This window comes from Rhinatrema bivittatum, chromosome 2 (genome assembly GCF_901001135.1).
Source record: "Rhinatrema bivittatum chromosome 2, aRhiBiv1.1, whole genome shotgun sequence".
Taxonomy (NCBI): domain Eukaryota; kingdom Metazoa; phylum Chordata; class Amphibia; order Gymnophiona; family Rhinatrematidae; genus Rhinatrema; species Rhinatrema bivittatum.
Window position 1 is genome coordinate 486215554 of NC_042616.1, and position 22266 is coordinate 486237819.

The following is a 22266-nucleotide window of genomic DNA, read 5'->3' on the forward strand; positions in this document are numbered from 1 at the left end:
TTTAAACTATAAGAAAAAAAAAAAAAGGTTGCTGGGTCTAAAATTCCCCCAAGTAATTAAAGAAAACAATAAGAGGTTTATTTGTGCAAGTTCACATCCTGGCTGCTCAAAGCTCTCACCCTAAAACTATCTATTTCATTACCATTAAATGTGAACGTATGGAAAAAAAAAACCAGAAAAACCTTGGGGGAGAAGCTCCTCCCCCAAAAGAATTTGAAAAATATTGTGAAAATTATCATCGGGAAAAAAAAAAACTCCTTATGATTTCCAACATTGTTACAGCTGTCTTTTATGCCTTCAAAATGATTTTTTTTTTTTTTTTCGGGGAGAGGGAACCCAGCTGTTTCTGCTCCATCAGAACTGAGGCTCCACAGGGGCTGGAAGCCCAGCCTCCGCAGCATCCCCAAGCTGAAGACCTGACCCAGGAATTGAATCCAGATGTGCTGCATGACTGCACCACACTCCCACAGAGTCAGCCTCCTCAAAATGATTTCTGATGACACGAAGAAGTGTTATGTATGACAACCTACAGTGTTATATAATTACATGTACAAAACTCTCAAACCCAAGCTGCACTTCTGTCTCCTATGTTCGGAAACATTCACACCAAAATTAAGGCATTAACCAAACCGTGAAAGTGTAGTGCAGCTTGGTTCAATAACCCGCAAACATTTAATTTCTGGAAATCCATGAAGCTAAAAGTTAAGGAAATCAATATGCTAATAAAACCCAATAATTCCACCCAACTCTGAAATTCATAGGTTAACATCATGATTATTATAACCAAAATGAAATGTGTGGGGACCAATAACATGAAGGCTCAGAATCAGAATCCATTGAAATTTCAGAAACCAAATCTGATTAGACAAATAAACCTTACAATGCTAGTATTTAAAGAACAGGTTTAAATGACATGTTAATTTCACGTGGCAAATTTTATCTACAGTAACCACAACACTGCGACTGATCCAACATAAGGAGTGCTATTCCCCATCTGTTAGGCTGCACAAAGCAGGATTTTTTTGTTTAATTTTTTTTTTTTTTTTTAAATAGTTGAAGGCAGTTTGAAAAAAAAAATGGATTTCTGGTCACGTGCACAATCTACATTCATCACACTTTTGCCTCTAGTAAACAAATATTATGGGGGGGGGGGGGTTATACTGATTTGGAAAACCTTCAAAACCTGTCTGAACAGTGAGACAAAAGACAGGTATGTGCCATGCGCTGTGGGAAGCAACACCTCTCTCAAAACAGACTTATTCTCAGTTCTTTTTAAAATATGGAGTTTTCTTCTGTTTTTGGGGGCATGCTGACTATACAGAGGAAATTTTCTATGCTGAAATAATACTTCCTTTGTGTTTTCTACAATGCTCATAATTTTTGCCAGCTGATGAAGTAGGGGAAAAAAAAGTTAAATATATAAATTAAGATGTGTGTGGTACCTTAGCATGCAGCAGCATGACTCCAATAATTACAAATAATTTGTGTTTTATTTTCATACAAATTACAAAATCCAGTATTTATGCGCCTAAATGGCCTTTTAAAAAGTTGCTCCAGATGGTGGAGTTTAGGCAAAGAAACCATTTAAACAGCACACTTTTGATAGCTGCCAGAATGTTCCCTCTTCTGGCACTGTGCATCTATTCGATGTTGATGTCTCTTAACCCTTCCTGATACCTGGCAATGGGGGTCAGGGAAGGGGTAGAGGTCCTTGGTTTTTTACACAAAAACAGTGTTCTGTGCATGTAAATATATACATTATTTAAATCAGACCCTTTGTTTTTAAAGTAGTAAATTTAGGTCTGATTAAAAAAAAAAAAGTATTGCATATATTTTAATTTTCCAAGGTTTTTTTTGTTTTTTTTTAAATAGGAAAGGGTTCTGAAAAATATTTTCTACATTTTGAAACCAAGTAAATACCTGCAAATTTTACATCTTTACATGCCATCATTCTATCAATAGCTGCAAAACATACTAAGTTAATCAAATGAAAAGCCTTCAAGCCACTCCCGAGGATGGCTGAGCAGAGCATTGCTGTTTCATCTGAATATTCTGCAGACTAAAGGCACATACCGTATTTTTCGGACCATAAGGCGCACATAAAATCCTATGATTTTCTCAGAAATCGAAAGTGCGCCTTATAATCCGGTGCGCCTTATATATGAATTACCGTAATTCTTCGCTTGGGTTTTTACAGTATCGGTACCCACAAATGGATTGAGCATTACGGCCACCGTAGTCAGGAGCCTCACTGAGTGCGGTGATACGTACAGCTCTGTGCGCAGGTTCCCCGCGGAGTATCTGTGCTCCAGCATTAATGTGTGTGCATTCAATAATTTTTTATACCCACTACCCCAAAAATGCCTCCTGTTAAGAGACATGCTTATGATGCAGATTTTAAGCTTAAAGCTATAAGTCATGCAGTAGAGCATGGAAATAGAGCAGCTGCGAGAGAATTCAACATTAATGAATCTATGGTGCGTAAGTGGAGGAAACAAGAAGATGCCCTATGCCAGGTAAAGAAGACCAAACTGAGTTTCCGAGGAAACAAAGCAAGATGGCCACAGTTGGAAGACAAAATAGAACAGTGGGTTATCGAACAGAGAACCGCAGGAAATCGCCACCACCTGAACCTTCAGAGAGTTAAGGGCTAACCTCTTATCCATCCCCCTCTTGCAGGAAAGCCAGAATGGTAGAAATGTCAGTCTGCCAGCGCAAAACTTAGAGCTTTACAGTAAGCCTTTAGCAAGGCAGAAACCATTGCTGCTGGATATCCCTTCCTATGCAAGCAAAACCTTTCAAGAGCTAAGCTGAAAAAATGGAATTGGATTCTCTAGCACCACAGGGACTTTATGTAGAACAGGGGTGCTGCGGGCCCCCCCAAGCCAGTTGGGTTTTCAGGATATCCCTAATGAATATACATGAGATTTATCTGTATGCCCTACCTCCTGTGCATGCAAATTATTTCTCATGCATCTTCATTAAGAATATCCTGAAAACCTGACTGGTTAGGGGGGACATAGGACCGGTTTGAGCACCCCTGATGTAGACTACCATACCCGCAGAGGAGATGAAGGGGAACACCATCTGTCAACCTCACCAGATCCTTCTTGGCCAGTCCGGAATCACCAGGATTATAGTCAACCAATGATCTCTTCTTTTTAGAGTCCTGTCTATAAGAGTCCACAGAGGAAAAAACGTAAAGAAACTTGAATGTTGGCAAAGGATGAATCAGGGCATCGATCCAGCTGGACCCCATTCTTTTCTACAACTAAAGAACCTGTCAGTCTTTGAATTCTTACAGGTCACCATTTTGTCCATGAAGGAACTACCCCATTAGTCCACTATCATTTGAAAAGCCTCCCAGCTAAGTTTCCACTCCCTGGCATCCAACATATTTCTGATGAGAAATACTGCCTGCATATTTTCCACCCCTGAAATGTATGCTGTAGATGGATGAAGAAGATTCTGCTATCCTCAAATGAAAAGATGACGTGTCTCCTGAGCCACCATCAAGCTTCAAGTGCCTCCCTGCTTGCTCACATTGCTATTGCCATGTGAGAACACTCAAACTGCTACTCTCTTCCCTAATGGTCCTGGTTTTTCTCCTGTTTATGGACCAAAGGCCTCCTCCTTGGCCCATTCTCCCTGAGCCACTAGGCTGCAACAGTGAGCTCTCCAGCCCACCAGACTCACATCCAATGTGACCAGGATCCAACTAGGATGTTCCAAATCCATTCCCTTTGAGAGATTCACAGGTGCTGACCACCACAATAGGCTCTTCCTTACCGAGGCTGGGAAGGCGAATCTCCTAATCCTGCAATGTTGGGGACCACAGAGTCATATGTGATTTCTGTAGGGGTGTCATGTATTTCTAAGATAGCCTCCATTGTCCACAGAAGTTGGTGGTAATCCCAAACTCTGGGAACTCCAAGAGATAAATGCTCATATCTGTGCTACTTCAACATTCTCTCGAGTCAAGAAAACTAATCCTACATTGATATCAAAACAAGCCCTTAAATACTGCTGTGATGGGGAAAGCAAGACCTTGCTATTTGCATAATTCCTAGGCCTTCCAAGACTTGAACCACCTAGGCTGAGAACACCTGGCCCTCCTGCAATGATTTGGCTCTTATCAGCCAATTGTCCAATTGTGGGTGCATCATGATACCCTCTTTGCACAAAAAGGCTACCACTATTATCATCACCTTGGAAAACATTTCCGGAGTAGAGGCTAGACCAAAAGGAAGTGTGCACAACAAAGTATTTCTACAGAACTCAAAGAAAAAAAAAAAAAACCTCTGGTGCTCTTCTTTGATGGGAATGTGGAAGCATGCCTCAGAGAGTTAAGAGTTGAAAAGGTACTGTTCTTGCCTTACCATCACGCTGACTGAGTGAAGAGTCTATCCTGAAGTGATGAGAACCCTTTGAGAATGACGATAGGGCGGAATGAACCATCCTTTTTCAGATTTACAAAATCGATCTGATACAGCCTCTAAAAACTGGACCTCCTCCAGAAAAACCCTTAATTGATTCTCCTTTTGAATCCAACTTTCAAACAGAAGACATCATAAAGGCATATGAGAAGGGTGCGGCGAGCTCTAGCCCATAAGCAATCCTAATATCTTGCACCCACTGAATGTTATGTGGGTTCACTCCTGGTAAAGCCACACAGTACCCACTGTAATTCCTACAGAGAACACCAGCTCTGACTCACTGAGACAACTAGGCAACTCCAGAGGTCCCTGTGCTGTCATTCCTGGACCTCCTGGCCCCTCAAAAGGCCCAATTTTTCTCACAAAACATATTCTGTTAACCCAAAGACCACTTGCCTGGTCGGTATGTCCTGGTCTCCTGAAAACAACTATGACCTATCAGCCCAAGAAGTAGACCAGGACCTATCCTCAGAGAGCCTCTGAGGCTTAGACTCAGATACTTCAAATAGCTTATCCAGATCATCTCCAAACACCACTTTCCCCTTATAAAGAAGCTTGCCAAGATAAACCTTAGGCGCCATATCCATCACAGCAACCTTCTCACCAAAACCACCAATGCTACCAATTTAGTGGCAACACTAACCAGGTCATATACTGCATCAACCACAAAGGCAACCCCAGATCCCAATCTGATCATCTCTGGACTCCACAAAAACTGCTGACTGTGCCACATAACCTCCACAAATAGAGGCTTAGATCGCCAAAATCTCAGTGGAAAGTCTGCTTCAGGAAAGACAATCTTCCTATCCTACACATCCACAGGAATAGTTGTCTTACAGGTCACTAACACCAAGGAATTTAAATAAACTCTCCGTGTGCTGTGCCAGAAGTGAATAAAGCCTGTTAAAGGCTTTTCTCCCTTTAAAAGCTCCCTTCAGGAGACTCATATTCCACCAGCACCATGATTTCAAGCACCTCGTGAAGCAAAAAGACTTAGCGGGTTTCCTAATCTTTTCCAGAATAGAATTCCCCTCTGGCAGCACCTCAGACTTGGAATCTAACATGCGGAGCAAGGAGATAACCTGAGAAATAAGAGAACACAGTTTGTTTCCTAAATAGCCTAATCACTGAAGGGTCCTTTCCTCCAGCAGACAACTCCCCTTCTTCCAGAGTTCTGTCATTCTGACTCCCCTGCCAAGTACACAGAACTCGGTGGAGACTCTGGAGGGGACTCACCCAGTGCCCTAGCCAGAAACCTTTTAGAAATTCCAGAGCAGTTGGGAGGTGAACCACCTAGTTGAGAAGTGCAGGGCATGGGAGAATATGGAGGGTTCTGAGAAAATCCTCCCCCACCATGCCTTTGCATGGAGCAGGATGCCTAGTGCAAAGCTACTCTACAGTTTGGAGAAAGCAAAAAGAAAAAAAAAGGGACCGAGAGGCATGCCCCTGAGCCCCAATCCCTTCAGGGACTAACACGGGGGTAGTCCTTAGCAATCCCAATTCAGGCTCTCCCCCCATTGATGGAGGCTGAAGCTTGCAGACGATCCATAATTAAGCAATTTCCCGCCACGATGCTATCACCTGCAGCCACAGGGGCAGACTGCTCCCCATCTCAACTTCACATATGCAGGAGAAACCGCAACCCGTGACGCTTGGCTCTATTGACCCCCGTAGCTCATGACCCCATGGCAAGAGGAGCACCACAAAACCGTTGATGTAGACCGCTGATCTCCACATCCACGGTAGCATCTCCCCTTGTTGGGCATGCCCTGGCAGCAAACAGTCCCAACTGTTGCACACTCCCGGGGCTGAAGACAGTTCATTCTGCCACAGCTCTCTGCTTGAAAGAGGAACTGCCCTGGAAGCCTGCTCGTACAGGGCGGCCTCCCCTCTGAGGGAACCACTAAAATTACATAGTTGCAATAGTCACCGTTCGCAGCCAAAAAAGCTATTTTCCTTTTTTTTTAAACAAACTTTATTCAGTCACCAGGCACGTCCTCATTAAGCCTCAAGCAAGAGAGGGGAGGGGCAGGAGAAGGGGGCTGTTTAGAAGGCCCCAAAACTCTTAAGGCTCAATAAGGATCAAAAGACTCCTGACAGCACCAGGACCAGCTCAACCAGCAAATAAATTCCAAGGAGCCCCTTTCATACGTTCTCGATTAGGTGAACAAAAACCTTGTTGCACCAAGAGCCCAAGGATTATGCTCAATTTGAAGACATGCCACACATGAATTTTTGATCACCAGTAGCAAGCAGACAACCAGAAATTTCACATCCTGCACAAATTTGTGGTACATTCTAAGATGGCAAAGCTGAGTATCATTGCTTCCTTTGGGCACTCAGTATGTCCATGATACTCCCCAGAATGGAAGTGCCAAGTATCTGATTCCTTTGGATGTGCTACAGTTCCATGGATTGCTGCTAAATGTCGAAGCAGGGTATGGAGACTAGATTGGCTGCCAATCTAATGAATGAAGCTAGTTAGTCGCTTTATTCTGAAAGCAAATCTCAACCCATAAAGCCTTTGTTTTTACACTGAAGACGCAAATATATTTCTCTCATTAGGTCCAATAAATGCTCTGAAATAAAGCCCCACACTGTGCCTTTACCTATAAAGATCCACCATGTATGGTACTTTTATCCAAAGGAATGCTTAAGTAGCATGCCTACCATGAAACAGGGCAGATGCTGTAGGAAGTCTGAGCACTTCCTTTATAACTAGTTTTCTGATTGAAGCACAGCTACTGTCTAATCACTGACTGTGCAAAAATTGTTAATGTGTACACACATTCTCTCTCTCCCTCCCCAGTTCTTGTTGGGAACAGAGCTACTCACATTATCCTGCTGTACACTGACAGCCATGTTGTCTTCCTTCAGCTTCAGCATCACATCCACATCCCTCTCATAGTGCTTCACTTCGGTCAGGGTTCTTGGGATGTATGCTTTCTTAAACACCTAGGAAGGAAATGAGAATCATTCTATCAATTTTAGAACTAATTTGGGAAACAGTTTGACAGGGTCATAACAGCGGTGAGTGCTTCCTCATTTCAGTGTTCTGCCAAATATCAATGCTAGAATAAATCTGAGCCACTTTTTAAAAAAATGTCTCTCCACCGCCCCCCACCTCACAAGCTTCTTTCTCCTGGGACAATCACATCCATCTATAAACCTCACCACTCATTGATACTTAAATTTCTCAAGACAACCTCTTAGGTGGTGCTTCCTAAATACTGTTTAGCCATTTCAGGCCCAATCATGAGGTAAACAAATAATTCTCCACTTTTTCCTAAGTTGAATGAATTATGAATGGATATGAAAGATGCACAAATGAAAAGTAACCAGGGTTGAAGCCTTGATGACTGGCACTACTGCTCACACGTTTCAAGCTTGTGTTAATTCAACCTCTATTTGTGTGAATAAAAAATGCAATCTAATTATACTAATAGTTACTAAAGAGAGACCAAAACCTTGCTAACAAAAAAAAAATGGACTAGGTTGAAATGCTGCCACTGTGTGTGTATAGAATTAAAATATAGTACTATACAACTGCAGAAGAAGCAACTAAAACAAAAAGTAATTTTCCTCTGTGCTTTTATAAACCCAGCTTTCTTCAACCAACCTGCAACAATACTGCTTACAAAAGATGATCATCCTAAAGACACACTGCAGAAAGCAGAGTTGCTTACCTGTAACAGATGTTCTCCTAGGACAGCAAGATGTTAGTCCTCATACGTGGGTGACATCATCGGATGAAGCCCAGCACGGAACTTTGATCTCAAAGACTCTAGAGCTTTCAGCATGCCCTACTGAGCATGTGCCCCCTAGTCAGAGTCCTTCAGTCCATGATACAGCTAATACATGCAGAAACCAACTCCCAGGGGAGGCGGGAGGATATCATGAGAACTAACATCCTGCTGTCCTAGGAGAACACCTGTTACAGGTAAGCAACTCTGCTCTCTCCTAGGCCAAGCAGGATGGTAGTCTTCACACATGGGTGAATCCCTAGCTCTAAGCAGGACAAACCGTGAAACCGCACAGTGCTGGAGCACTATCTCCCTCCTTTGCCTGAGAGACAGCCGACCCACCAGGGGTGCAGGCTGGAGAAGAGTTGCGTTCTACAAAGAAAGCCATAATAAAAGACTGAAACACAAACTCTCATGCATAGCAGGGATGCCTGAGGCAGAGGAGTGATGCAAATGCAAGCAGAAGCAAACTTCACATCATGGAAAACAGTACAGCAGGGTTCCTTATAAGTAAACCCCAACAAAAACAGAGTCTACATCCTCCTGGATACAGTAAAGCCCTAGAGCTATAAATAAGAGAGATTTGGATGAAAACCATACACTTGCCTTCAGTGTGAAAAAATTGAAAAACAAACTCTAGCCCAAGAGCCCTCCAGAAAGAAACTGTTGTCCACTGACATCCAAAGGATCGAATGTATCTAGAGAATAGTGCCCAGGTTTGGCTGGTAGGCCGAATGGCAGAAGAAACCCAAGCAACGCTTGGAAAAACAAGCAGCAAACCGTGTCAGGGTCTGGGACAGATGTGTGCCGAAGCATCAGACCTAGTTGACCATGCAGGACAGTGTCAAGGGGTTTCAGTGGCTGAGACAATATCCCTGAAACAGACCTGTAGCCAAAATGTCCTGAGCAGGGAGATGAGATAGGCCTGAAGCTCACTCAAGAGCACCTGTCAGAACAGGTTCATTTATCCTGTCACAGGATCGCAAGGGGAACAGGAAGGCCCTTTGGGCAACCTAGAGAAGGAGAAAAACTAAGGCAGTATTGGCCAGAGAATGGTGAAAATAAGTGAAAAAAACATGGTGAATCCTTCTCTGCAGATATACAGAGATATACCACAGGCACATTACCTTTATCTGCCCTCCCCCCGACAATCAAATCGGAAATCGAAAGGAGCGAAGAATACAAGGAGGCAGACCAGTGGACTGCTGGGGCAAGCACAAGTCGCCCAGTTGTCTATCAACCCCAAGCAAACAACTCACTGCTGAAACCAGCAGGGAGTAACCCACTGAGATGGAGCCCTCAGCCTTCCTGAAGCAGCAGAAAACTTACGGCTCGATCCAGTAAGGCCGCGGTAAAAACAGTGCGGTAGTGTCAGGCGCACCCTTCCTCCCCGCACGCACAGTTCTCTTCACTAACTCCCCGATACTCTCCTCTAATCGCATGCAAATGCATGCCGCGGCTTTAAAGCGGTAGGGAAGGGTTATGGCCGCGTAACCCATTTTACTGTATAGGCGCTTAATACAGCGCCTATACAGTAACCTGGGTGCGCTGGTACCTGTCATTTCAAATGACATTTGAAATGACAGGCACCAGGAAGTGTAAAAATCAAAATTTGTAAATACCTGTCGGAGGGCCGCGTGGGTCCAGGCGGCCGGCGGGATCCGGGGGGCCGGTGGTCGCGTGTTAAATCTAGGCCGCGGGCGGGTGGGCGCGGCGGCAGCGGCGGCGGGGGGACACGCGTTAGTTCGAGACGGCCGGCGGGTGGTCGCGTGTTAAATCTAGGCCGGGTCCGCACAGGCGCACATTCATTCATTCACTGCCGGTGGGGGCTGCCGGAGAGGCAACCCCCACCGGCAGTGAATGAATTCATTCATCCAGGCGGAGGAGCCGGCTGCTTTCGCCACCGGCTCCTCCGCCTGGATGAATGAATGCGCGCCTGTGCAACCCCTGCGTTTCGGCGCTCAAGGCGTGACGTCACGGCATGTGACTGCCTTGAGCGCCGAAACGCAGGGGTCGCACAGGCGCGCATTCATTCACTGCCGGTGGGGGGCTGCCGGAGTGGCAACCCCCACCGGCAGTGAATGAATTCATTCATCCAGGCGGAGGAGCCGGCTGCTTTCGCCACCGGCTCCTCCGCCTGGATGAATGAATGCGCGCCTGTGCGACCCCTGCGTTTCGGCGCTCAAGGCGTGACGTCACGGCATGTGACTGCCTTGAGCGCCGAAACGCAGGGGTCGCACAGACGCGCATTCATCCAGGCGGAGGAGCCGGCGGCTTTTCGCCGCCGGCTCCTCCGCCTGGATGAATGCGCGTCTGTGCGACCCGGCCTAGATTTAACACGCGACCACCCGCCGCCCGCCGGCTGTCTCGAACTAACGCGTGTCCCCCCGCCGCCGCTGCCGCCGCCGCCTGAAACAGGCGCCCACCCGCCCGCGGCCTAGATTTAACACGCGACCACCGGCCCCCCGGATCCCGCCGGCAGCCTGGACCGACGCGGCCCTCAGACAGGTATTTAAAATTTATTTTTTCTTCTGACAGGTTTTATGTGTCCCACATCATTACATTTTCTCGATCATTTCTGTATCGCTTTTTTTTTTTAATTGTGTTTTATTGTTTTTGAGTGTCTTAAGCGGTGTCGATGGATTTGTTACTAGACTCACAGTCCTAACTCCTACTAGGGGGAGGCGGTAAACTAACACGTTACGGCCGCGGCAAAACAGTGCGTTACTAATGAGATAACTTGAGCGCGCGTTACGGTATCGGAGGGGAATAGCTAATTCCTTCATTATACAGCTAATTCGTTCATTTACATGCCGGGTGCGGGAAGGGTTACGCGTCTGTTTTAAGAAGCGCTACGGACGCGCGAAACTGGAAACTGTATCGCTGATTTGCCTTACGCGTCGGAATTGTGCGCAGGGAGCTCGTTACAGACGAGAAAACTTCAACTGAATGTTACTGTATCGAGCTGTTAGAGCGTCTGACCCAGGGGAGAAATCCCGAAGGCTCAACTGGGAGATGAGGAGATGGGAAGCTAGGTAGTCGCATGTGCAAACTTGGATAGAACATTTCATTACAGTCCGGAAACCCGAAAGGCATCAGGGCAGGCCCAGGGCGATCTTGAAATAGAGTACCAAGCACCCAGCTGAGGTATCAGTACCCCAGCCATGAGTGCATATTCTTCCCCTGCTAAGGGAGCACGTGGCCCAGCAATGGACAACATTGCATTACCCAGGACTACTCTGTCCACAGGGTGATCCTGAAAAAGGGGAGAGAATAGCTTGCACACTACCGCTAGCAAAGGGCAGTGCCTCTTTTGTGGGATACTCGGCCCCCAACTCCCTCAGCCATGAACATGGCAAAAGGGTGAAAGGCACAATCGGCCAGCTGATGGACTGAAATGCTCCTCACAGAGGAGGGTCCCGCAGGCAAGAATGACTGACGATAGCAATCCTTAAGGAAGATGCCCTCAGAGTCCAGCAGATACTAAAGTGAACCTGGAGGCTACCGAGGAACAAGACTGCACAGGCTCACTCATGGACAGACCTGCTATGTCTTAGAGTGCCCAAGGGAGAGTGGTATCCTTGACTATTCATGGGGCTGGCGCCAGTCAGAGCAGTGCCATCCCTTGTCCGGGAACAGAAAATGAGGGACACCCCTCGAAGGGGTGCAGAGTCAGGCATCCAGAGGGGAACCCAAATTGGTTGCCCTATCTTCACCTTCCAGAGGGGAGAGGGAAGCAGCGGGATCGGGGCCTCCTGATCCCGAAAGATCTAGCAACTCCCCAAAGGAGAGTTCAGGTACAATCACTGATCATTAAGGTGCCGAAGCAACCAACCTACCACAGGCAGCCGGATAGAGGAGGTCGCCACTGAAATCCCCGCAGGGGCCCCAGCTGAAAACGGTCCAACGACCGCAGCTGCTGCTCCTCGGCCTCCGAGGGAGTCGTGCCGATGCAGAGGATTGGAGCTCTGAATCAGAGAAAACCAAAACACACTTTTCAGGGACAGAGCCCCAGGGACTATTCCACAAAAAAGAGGAGTCAGACACGGTAGAGGTTGAAAGACATTCCTCTGCTAAGAAAGTAGAGGACTCCCGAGCCACTCTATGTCCACTCTCCTCAGGATCAGACCAGGAATGTAGTCCTAGGTTAGTCCTGTGGCTGCGGAACACAACCTGTTGTGACCGCCTGGAGTAAACCCCCCCCCCCCCCCCACACACACACAAACACCCAGGTGGCAGAGGGCAACTGGAAGCCCTCCGCTGCGAAAGCACACTGGGCGGAACTCATGCAGAGGTAACCCATCCACGGATGGCAGCACACCTATGATCCTAAGCGCCCTGCTTGTGGGAGAAATCCCATGTCCCAATGAGGTCCGAGAACCATGTGCCAGAGTCTGTGACTACATGCCGCCCCACGACCAAGCACACAGTGTGTAATGACACCTCCTCCGCACTATGCAATGCAGATTGACATGGAGGGTGAGTCCATGACGAAAGATGGCAGAACTCTAGTATGGCTGATAACTGCACAGACAGGGAATGCCACCTGCCAGCGTCCGAGGCACTTGGAACAGATGCCTTATCTTTCCCAACCGCACAAGCTGCTCTTCAATGTCACAGTTAACTCCAGCGGAATGGAGTGAACAGTGACACAATGTAGAGGGTGGCAGTCTATGTCGTCGAACCCTCTAGTACCTGGAGGGCCCTCAAAACTGCGTCAGAACCGGCTCACCTGCGAGTCCCACAGGGAATGACAGCAATGAAGTCCCTGGCGATCACAGGTGCTTATGGAGTATTGTCCTGTAATCTCCCAGAGCGGTGAGTGTGCCCTTAGGGCCCACGGCGCTTTCAAGCTCAACAACACAAAGCCACCTCTGGGCACCCATTGACTCTGCACACAGGGCCTTGACTGCGCTAAACCAAACTATAATCAATTCAATAGTAAATAGTGCCATACCCGGCACCACAGTTGCCCACAGACATCTACCGCCTTGGGGCCCCTGACGGGGACTCAACCCAAAAGTATCAACCAAGGAAGCCATGGGCATCTGCAGGGAGAGGCTCTGCAGCCCATCTTCAGGTCACAGATGCCAACAAGATCCGATGACTGCCAATGCCAATTCCCCTCATCTAACTTATTCGTCCGTGGGCGTAGATGCTGTGAGCTCGATGACCTCGCAAGTATTGTGGCTAATGAGAGCCTCACTAGCGCCTATTAACACTGATTGTGTGAGCATCCTGGTGAGGCCTCCTATGCTGGGATTGTCGGCAGAAGGGACAGGTTTAAGTGCTCCTTAGTGGACACTACCCAGAAGTCTTGAGGGCAACAGACCACTGCGTAAGGATGCCTCGAGTAAATGGCTACCCCTGCGCTCGATCCATAAGAGGCCAAAAACCCTCGTCACCCAAGGGCTGCAGGATCACGTGGGGCTTCAGAGAGCCCCAGCAATCGATGGCCTCAGGGGTGTTAAGGGTGCTCAATGGCGAGCCCAGCGCCTGGTTGGTGGAGTTTGATAGAATCGAGGTGGTAATGAGGCGCATCGATGGTCCAAAAGCCTCTACAGTGGCCCCACACCTTGATGGCCTCGAGGATGTCAATGGTATTGGGGCAGCACCGCATCACAATGAGGTTTTCCTGGCACAGAGGCCACACACCTCAACGATCTAGTGGGGGGGGGGGGCACAGCATCAAGAGTACATGCCTCGACGGTATCGAGGGCTGCCACTCCTTCTGCTTTGACAGCCCCAAGGGTGGCCATGCACGCACCTTGATGGATCAAGGGTGTCGATGGCAGAGGGCTCTGTGGGCATCAACAGCACAGCAGCATCAATGGTACCATGGTTACCACAGCATTGAGTGCAATGAACGCACAGAGGCATCAAGTGCACTGTGGAGCATACACAGAGGGCACCAAGGCATCGAGTGCACCAAAGGCACTGTAGGCACTTTGGCACCGATGGGAGTGCATTATCGATGGCATTGTGGTATCAAGGGTGTCAACTTATTTTATTATTTATTTAATGTTTTTTATACCGACATTCATGATACCGATCATATCATATCGGTTTACAAGAAACAATGGGGCAATAACGTTAACAAACAAATAAAGCGAAAAGTTACAATAAAACAGGGGCACTCGAACTGGGAGGAAGAGCCAGAGGCATGAGTAACTCAGAACTTGCACTGTACTCCGCCCCACCCACTGCCCAAGCCGGTGCAACGAGACTCCAGTTCCACAGATACCGATGGCACAGAAAACCACTACATCGTGGGTAGTCACACACCTTGATGGCAACGAAGGTGACCGTGGACCTTGACGGCGTCAAGGATGACCATGGTACCGGAAGATGGGCCCAGTCCCCGACGTGGCCAGTCATCGATGTGTCAGATGAACGGTGTGCTGGTCACAGACGTGCACGGGCAACTGTTCATGGGCATAGCACCGAAATGCGGCAGCAAGCTGTAAGCCCAGGCTCCACTCACCCTCTCTCCCAGGGAGACTGCATTGCCAAGGTTGGCATGCAGGAAGGGAGGCAATGTCATCCAGGGATCCCACCCGTACAGACTAGTTCCTTGAGATATGGGGAGGATGAGCTCTCCTCCCCCCAACAGGAATGGCATGGTCCTTGATCCTTCCACCGACTGAATCCATTAATGCTGATCGATCGGTGAACCGCCATGGAACTCCAGCGAGTCCCTAGGCTCAGCGGCCTATATGGAACACCGGACTGCAAAAGTCAGTCCTGTCAGCACCGTGGAAAAAAGAGAAAAAAAAAAAAGACACAGCAAGGCGAGGACACATTAAAAAATATATATATATGCTCCTGCAGTTTTTGTAAGTAAGACTCTGCCAGGCTGCATAGAGGAAAGCCCACCATGCGGCCAGCAGACAATTGGAAAGAGAAGGAAAAACAGAAAAGGGAAGAAAATAGCTGCAGCTCTAGAAAAAAAAATAACTTATAAAAACTGTGAGAAGAGAGCAAAGCTGAATATTGTGAGCACACAGCTCTGTGGAAAAAAAAAAAAGAAAAAGAGACTGAGGGACTCTGCTTAGGGGGCACGGTGATGAGGGACTCTGCTTAGGGGGCATGGTGATGAGGGACTCTGCTTAGGGGGCATGGTGATGAGGGACTCTGCTTAGGGGGCATGGTGATGAGGGACTCTGCTTAGGGGGCAGGGTGATGACTACAGTTGCACAGGCTCAGTAGGGTATACTGAAAGCTCTAGATTCTTTGAGATCAGAGTTCCATACCGGGCTCCTTCCGATGATGTCACCCATGTGTGAGGACTGGCATCCTGCTTATCCAAGGAGAAAAATATCCAATCCCTAGATTGCACGAACAACAGGAGGAGAGTTACTGCACGCGATAAATCATCAATCCAAGGGAATAGTGCAGTGAGGCTATATGAAGAATCCACACAGAGTCAAAATTGCTGTAATAAATCTTTTAGTTAGTACGGCTACTCCCCGATTTAGAAATTACATGTCATCAGGGGGATTGTTTAAAAACCTGATATGATATAATTTCTGAATCGTGGAGTTGCCATACTAACCAAAAGATTTATTACACCAATTTTGACTCTGTGTGGATTCTTCATATAGCCTCATTTATCCCTAGACTGACCATAGAGGCACAGGTGTTATACATGACTGATTGCACCATGTCTTCAATCTGTCCTTCTCCTGTGCTATAAAACACAGAATCTGACAATATCTCCATACAAAGAGATATGATACATCCAACATGTTTCCTGTAACTAAAGACCATGGCAAACTTACCTCTTCATCTACGTTGTCCTGACTCGACCTTTCTTCCTCTGTTCTTTGTGCTGCTATTTCCATTACCTGTGGAAACACCAGCATAAAAACTCACCACTCTACAATATTTAAAACACATAATCCTGCATATTCTGTTGAATTAGATAATGCACATATAACAGCAGTTATGAAAATCACGTGCTATAATCCAGGGAAATATTACTCTTGATGGCACGAATGACAATAAGCTATGGGGTCAATATTCAAACATCTACTGAGTAGAAAAAATGATTGGCCAGGTTTCCAGCTCAAAATTCTCCTAAACCTAACCAAGTAATACTTAGTCGGCTAAATTTAGGACACACAAGACTACAATGAAAATCAGTATTAGCCAGCTAATTGTTCTGGAAAAAAAAAAGCCCCACCAAGCCACTCTCTCTAATATAAAAATTCTTGAAAACTATGACCTAGATCCCACCCTTCCCTATATAAACATAAAAAATTTCCCCCATGCTGCCTGAACCCTGAAATCACTCACCTCTTCCCTCCCCCATGTAAATAATGTAAAAAGAACAAACAAAAATTCCCCTCCCTCTTTTATATAAAAATTAAAGGAAAGCCCCCCCCCACTACCCAATCCCATCACTTTCTCCCATTGGTTTATCAGGGGGCTTTCTTTTAATTTTTACATAAAATAAGATATACATACACACACACACATTTCTATTTATTTATTTATTTGTTTTTAAAGTTCCCTATAGTCCATGTCACTTTCCTGATTCCCCTAGGAAACGTTTTTTTGACAGAAGGAGCAATTTGAGACCTGTGGGACTTCCTGAATCTCTGACAGACAGTAATCTGTTGCGCACTCTGGAATCCTGGTTACCTGCTACTCTGGGATTATCAGCCCTGGAGGGCCTGCTTAGGATCGAACGTGCCCACCGCCTGGGAAACAAACCTCGTGTAGTCATTATTAAATTACTGAACTACATTTATTTATCGAGTTTTATATGCCGTCATTCGGTTTCGCCATCATAACGGTTTTCAAAAACTACAAAGGTTATAAGATTAAGAAGGATAACAAGGGTTTCAAAAAGGTTCAAAAGATTAACATGCATAAAGTGGCAATACTGTAAGCATACCACAAAAACTGAGACCTAAAATTTCAGGAACAAAAAAATCTAAATTTTTCAAGATTTCTCAGCAAATGTCTCTGCAAAAAGGACTTTGTTCCCATATGCTCTGCTTTGGTGAAGTGGGAAATCAGATTTGCTTTACAATATCCGGCAAAGCTAAGAATTTGGCATAATAATTTCTCATTGGTTTGTGAAGATTTGGAATCTGCGCAGAAGTTTTAAAATTTCAGTTCTACGCCGCATCGCTAATTTTACAGTGTGCTGGGCATTACCTTGTCCTAGGCTAGAACTTTCAGGTTCTTGCTCAGTTGAAGTTCAATGTGAATTTTCTTTTCTTGCTAAATTCCGTGCACATTTGTGGGGGGGTGGCTACCGAATGTATTCTTAGGTGTTTCTGGCTCTCAGCTAAAGACAGCGTTATTTAGTATGGGAATTGCAAAGATCTCTCTATTTGTGGTGTTTTCTCACAATTGGAAATGAGGGAACATTGCTTCCTTATTGGGGTGGTTTGGGAGGGATGTCTAAAGTCATCAGATTTGGGAGCAACTGCTGTACCTTTAAGATGTGGAATGCATTGGATGTCTGTTTTGCTATCTGTGAGGAGGCTGCAGCTCTGTTTGGGACAACACAACCCTTTCTCACCATGTTTTTGTGTAATGCGTCACATACTGCTAATCCTTAACTGTGAAGGGGTCACAAAGTGGAGTCGTGGAATGTTGCAGGTTTGGGGTCACCAATGAAAAGAGAACAGTTTATCCTAATGAAATAGAATGAAAGGTTTTTTGTTTTTTTTTTTACACAGGAAACGCATGTTACAATTCTTAATTTGGCATGTTTGAAGACGGATAATGTCACGTTTTTTCTGCTTCTGGCTCTACCAAGTGTTGTGGTGTAGCTATTCTTACACATAAGAGTATCTCCTTTTGTATGGAATGCAGCCTCTCTGATTCAGAGGGTCGTTATGTTCTAGTTCGAGGTAAGCTGTTTGGTCAGTTGGTTATAGTGGTTTTGGTATACTCCCCAAATCAATATAATCATCCATTTTTTGTTCGACTAGTATCTGACATATTGGCATTAGGTAATGCTCCTATCTTCCTGGGTGTCAATCTAAAAACTGTGGGGCTGACCTTGATTTAGATAAAACTGGGAAATCAGTGCTGGCCTGTGCCCACAATACAAAGAGGGTGGGGTTTCTATGTAATACGTTACTCACTGGAGAAATTACTTACCTGATAATTTCATTTTCCTTAGTGTAGACAGATGGACTCAGGACCAATGGGTTATATGCTCTCCTGCTAGCAGATGGAGACGGAGCCAGGTTTCAAAACTGACGTCACCTTAGATCAGTGGTTCCCGACCCCCCCCCCCCCCCCCCGGCCAGTCGGGTTTTCAGGATATCCACAATGAATATGCATGAGAGAAAATTTGCATGTTATGGAGGCAGTGTATGCAAATTTTCTCTCATGCATATTCATTGTGGATATCCTGAAATCCTGCCTAATTGGGGAGTCCCCAGGCAGGGCTGGGAACCACTACCTTAGATATACCCCTGCAGTGACTTCAGCCCTTCAGTATCTCTCTGTCTCCTAGCAGATGTGGATGTGCTTTCCCTATCGAGATTGCAGTACTCTGACATTTGGAGGACTCTTAACCTGAGGTCTAAAGAATTTACTCATCACACTAGGGCACTAGAATTGATTATATATTGATCTCTGAATCACTTTTCCCTAAGGTTGTGGCCGCATCTATTGGCCCATTAGTAATATCTGACCATAGCTCAGTCATTTGTTCTCTATTCCCAGCTACATCGCCCAAAGAGTTTTTCTCTTGGAAAATGACTCATTGGTTAAGCATGAGTATTAAGTTTAAAATATATTTAGAAAAGAAATGGCAGCTTTTTGCAGAATCCATTGTCCAACATCTTTCCAACCCCATTTTGTACTGGGAGACTGCGAAGGCAGTCATGAGAGACAAAATTATCAGTTTTGTGGCATATAGCAAGAAAAAGATTAATAGGGAAATATATTTGGAGAAGCAACACGCTTCCACTGGGAGGGCGAAGGATGGTTCCTGGTCTTTCGAAGCAAAATTAAAATATGAAGCCACGCAGAAGTGCTAAATGATTTGTTCCATAGGAGGTAAATATACACATAGGGTAAAGAATTCCAAAAGTCTCCTTATAAATATACAATTGTATTAAACACAAGGAGTACAGCACTTTTTTTAGAATAATGTGCAAAACTTTATTAATTCTATCTAGACAAAATTCTCACTACCACATTCAAACACACCTAAATATCTTAGATTACAATAATACAATGGAAATGAAGTTATTGTAATCTAAGATATATAAAGTACTGTATTTGGAGACACTGATTGTTAAAAACTAATAAGAAATTTTCGCAATCACTATGTTCTGGAAATGTTTTTAACATGGTTTTAGGTGTGTGTGAATGTGTTTGAATGTGGTAGTGAGAATTTTATTGTCTAGATAGAATTAATAAAGTTTTGCACATTATTCTAAAAAAAGTGTTGTACTCCTTGTGTTTAATACAATTGTTCCATAGGAGAGCAGCTGCCTCTCTTTTTGCCTTAAAGCATACCGTATTTTTCGCTCCATAAGACGCACTTTTTTTCCCCAAAAGTTGGGGGGAAAATGTCTGTGCGTCTTATGGAGCGAATATAAAACAAAAAACAAAAAACTAACTACAACCCCCCACCCTCCTGACCCCCCCCCCCCCCAAGACCTGCCAAAAGTTCCTGTTGGTCCAGCAGGGATCCGGGAGCGATCTCCTGCACGTGGGTCGTCGGCTGCCAGTAATCAAAATGGCGCCAACGGCCCTTTGCTCTTACTATGGGCCTCATTTTCTAAAGTATCGCAGGCCTGCGATACTTTAGAAAATCAGGCTAATGGGGGGCGGGAGGGTGGTCCTGCACTAGCTGGCAGCGATCGCACCGCCGTGATGCGATCGCTGCCGGTTTCGCACCCAATAGCGCCACCGTGAAAGGTGGTCCTATTGGGCGCAAAATAGGATGCGAAAAGGCTCCTTACCTTTTCGCAGTTCGCGCCTTGTTTGCAGAGTCTGCCCCGGTGACGCCCCGATTCCTCCTCTTCCGGGGCAGACTCCACCCCCTTATCAGCGCAAACGTGCGCTAGCGTTGGAAAATGAGGCCCTATGTTACAGGGGCCGGTGACATAGTAAGGGCAAAGGGCCATCAGCCCCATTTTGATTACTGGCAGCCGATGGCCCAAGTGCAGGAGATCGCTCCCAGACACCTGCTGGACCACCAGGGACTTTTGGCAGGTCTTTGGGGGGGGGGGGGGGGGTCAGGAGGATGGGGGGTTGTAGTCAATTACATTTAAAGGGTTGGGATGTGTTTTTTTTTGGGGGGGGGGGGTCCCACAGAAAGAGAACGATAAAAGTTTTCTGATCTGGGGAGTGGACCGAAATGGCCCTCCACAGACCCAAAAACGAAATGGGGACCAAAAAAAAAAATGTTATGCACTCCCCTAATTTGCTCCATAAGACGCACAGACGACCGGGAACAGAGCCAGTTTAGCACACCATGTTTTTTGGTTTTTTTAATTTTCCCCCTCTGAATCCTAGGTGCGTCTTATGGTCAGGTGCGTCTTATGGAGCGAAAAATACGGTACATTTTTTTGTTATGGCAATCGCCCTGGACGAATGTTGGCTAATTAACCAGGGCACAGGGTGAGTCTAGATTTGTAAATGGCTTGATATTGTCACTAAATAAACGATGTACTGGGCCAAAGGAGATTGTGGATATTTTTTTAAAAATTCTACATGGCTCTTTACTCAGTTGAGCAGAAGAATGAGGATACTTGTTCGCAATTTGTTTTCTATATATTTGCCAACCTTAAATGCCCAACAATTGGAAAAGTTAAAATTTACCTCTCAAAATCTGAAATTATAAGTGTGATACATAGTTTACAGAATCTTAAAGCTCCCGGGCCGGATGGCTCAATGCCACCTTTTATAAAATACTACAATTTCAGATGGGTGTTATCCTGGCCACACTCGCTAATCACATGGTGAAGGAGGGTCAGATGCCTCCCACTAAGCTTAAGCTTGTATCATAGTGTTGCTGAAACTAGGCAAAGATCTTTTATATCCTTCCTCATATCAGCCAATTTCCTTATTGAACTTAGATGTAAAGATTTATGCCAAACTGATAGCCAATAGGCTGACATATATTATATGCCTGATTTAAATTTCCCCAGAGCAATCCGGGTTTGTTTTTGGGAGGTCACCCAATACAAATATCAGACAATTGTTATTAGCAATGGAATCTAGCATTTATTCTAGACCCATAGATCCTTTGGTGGTAAGTTTCAATGCTGAAAAAGCATTTGTTAGGGTGTCCTGGACATTTTTACATTCTGTACTGACTAAAAATGGTTTCATGGGGACCCATTTACGAGGCTATAAATCTCTTATATTCTAGTCTGACAGCATTTATTAATGTTAATGGCGTAAGTTTGCCTCCATTTACCTTGGCCCGAGGTGTGAGACAAGGTTGCCCTTTATCCCAATATTATTTATTTTAACTTTGGAACCAATTACAAAATCAAAAGAAGATATTTGGTGCAGGGAATGTCCATAGGTACTGAATCCTTGAAGATTTTATTTTTCACAGATGATATGCTACTGACTTTGACGAAGGCATGTTATTCTTTGCCAATTGTACTACATACAATCAAAGAATTTTGAAGTTTTCAGGCCTACAGTTAAATTTTGACAAGTCAGAGGGCTTGGATATTAGTGGTCAATCATAATCTCAATAACCAAATTTTCCCCTAAGTTGGGCTAAAACCTATATTCATTATTTAGGCATTACCATCTATTCCAACCCTGCACAATGGTACGCCTGTAATGTTTTGCCAACTATTGGCGAATTTTGGAAAAAGTTGGAACCATGGCAGCATTTGCAAGTATGCGTGACCGTGAAAGATGTGTTTTTGGAACATTAAGAGAATTGCAGTTTTTTCTACACTTATAGTGTTATGGTCCTTATAGTACCTTCTGTAGATAAGCATCCATGTTGCCTTCAGTGATGGATGGATCAGTTACAAAATCAAAGAGCTCTCGCACGGTCATCACTGCAACACCATGCTTGCAAAAGAAAGCTGTCAGAAAAACAGAACTGATCGTATTATATAAAGCAGCAG

General features: G+C 45.4%; 1 protein-coding gene across 1 annotated transcript in view; it reads right to left on the minus strand.

Moving 5' to 3' along the window:
* Positions 1–22266, minus strand: part of RIOK1 (RIO kinase 1) — a 122215-nt gene that overhangs the window by 10261 nt on the left and 89688 nt on the right. The window contains exons 12-14 of the mRNA XM_029590547.1: positions 22118–22224; positions 15961–16026; positions 7272–7391 (exon numbers count right to left, since the gene is read on the minus strand). Coding sequence (XP_029446407.1) covers positions 7272–7391; positions 15961–16026; positions 22118–22224 — 293 coding nt within the window. The remainder of the gene's footprint in view (positions 1–7271; positions 7392–15960; positions 16027–22117; positions 22225–22266) is intronic.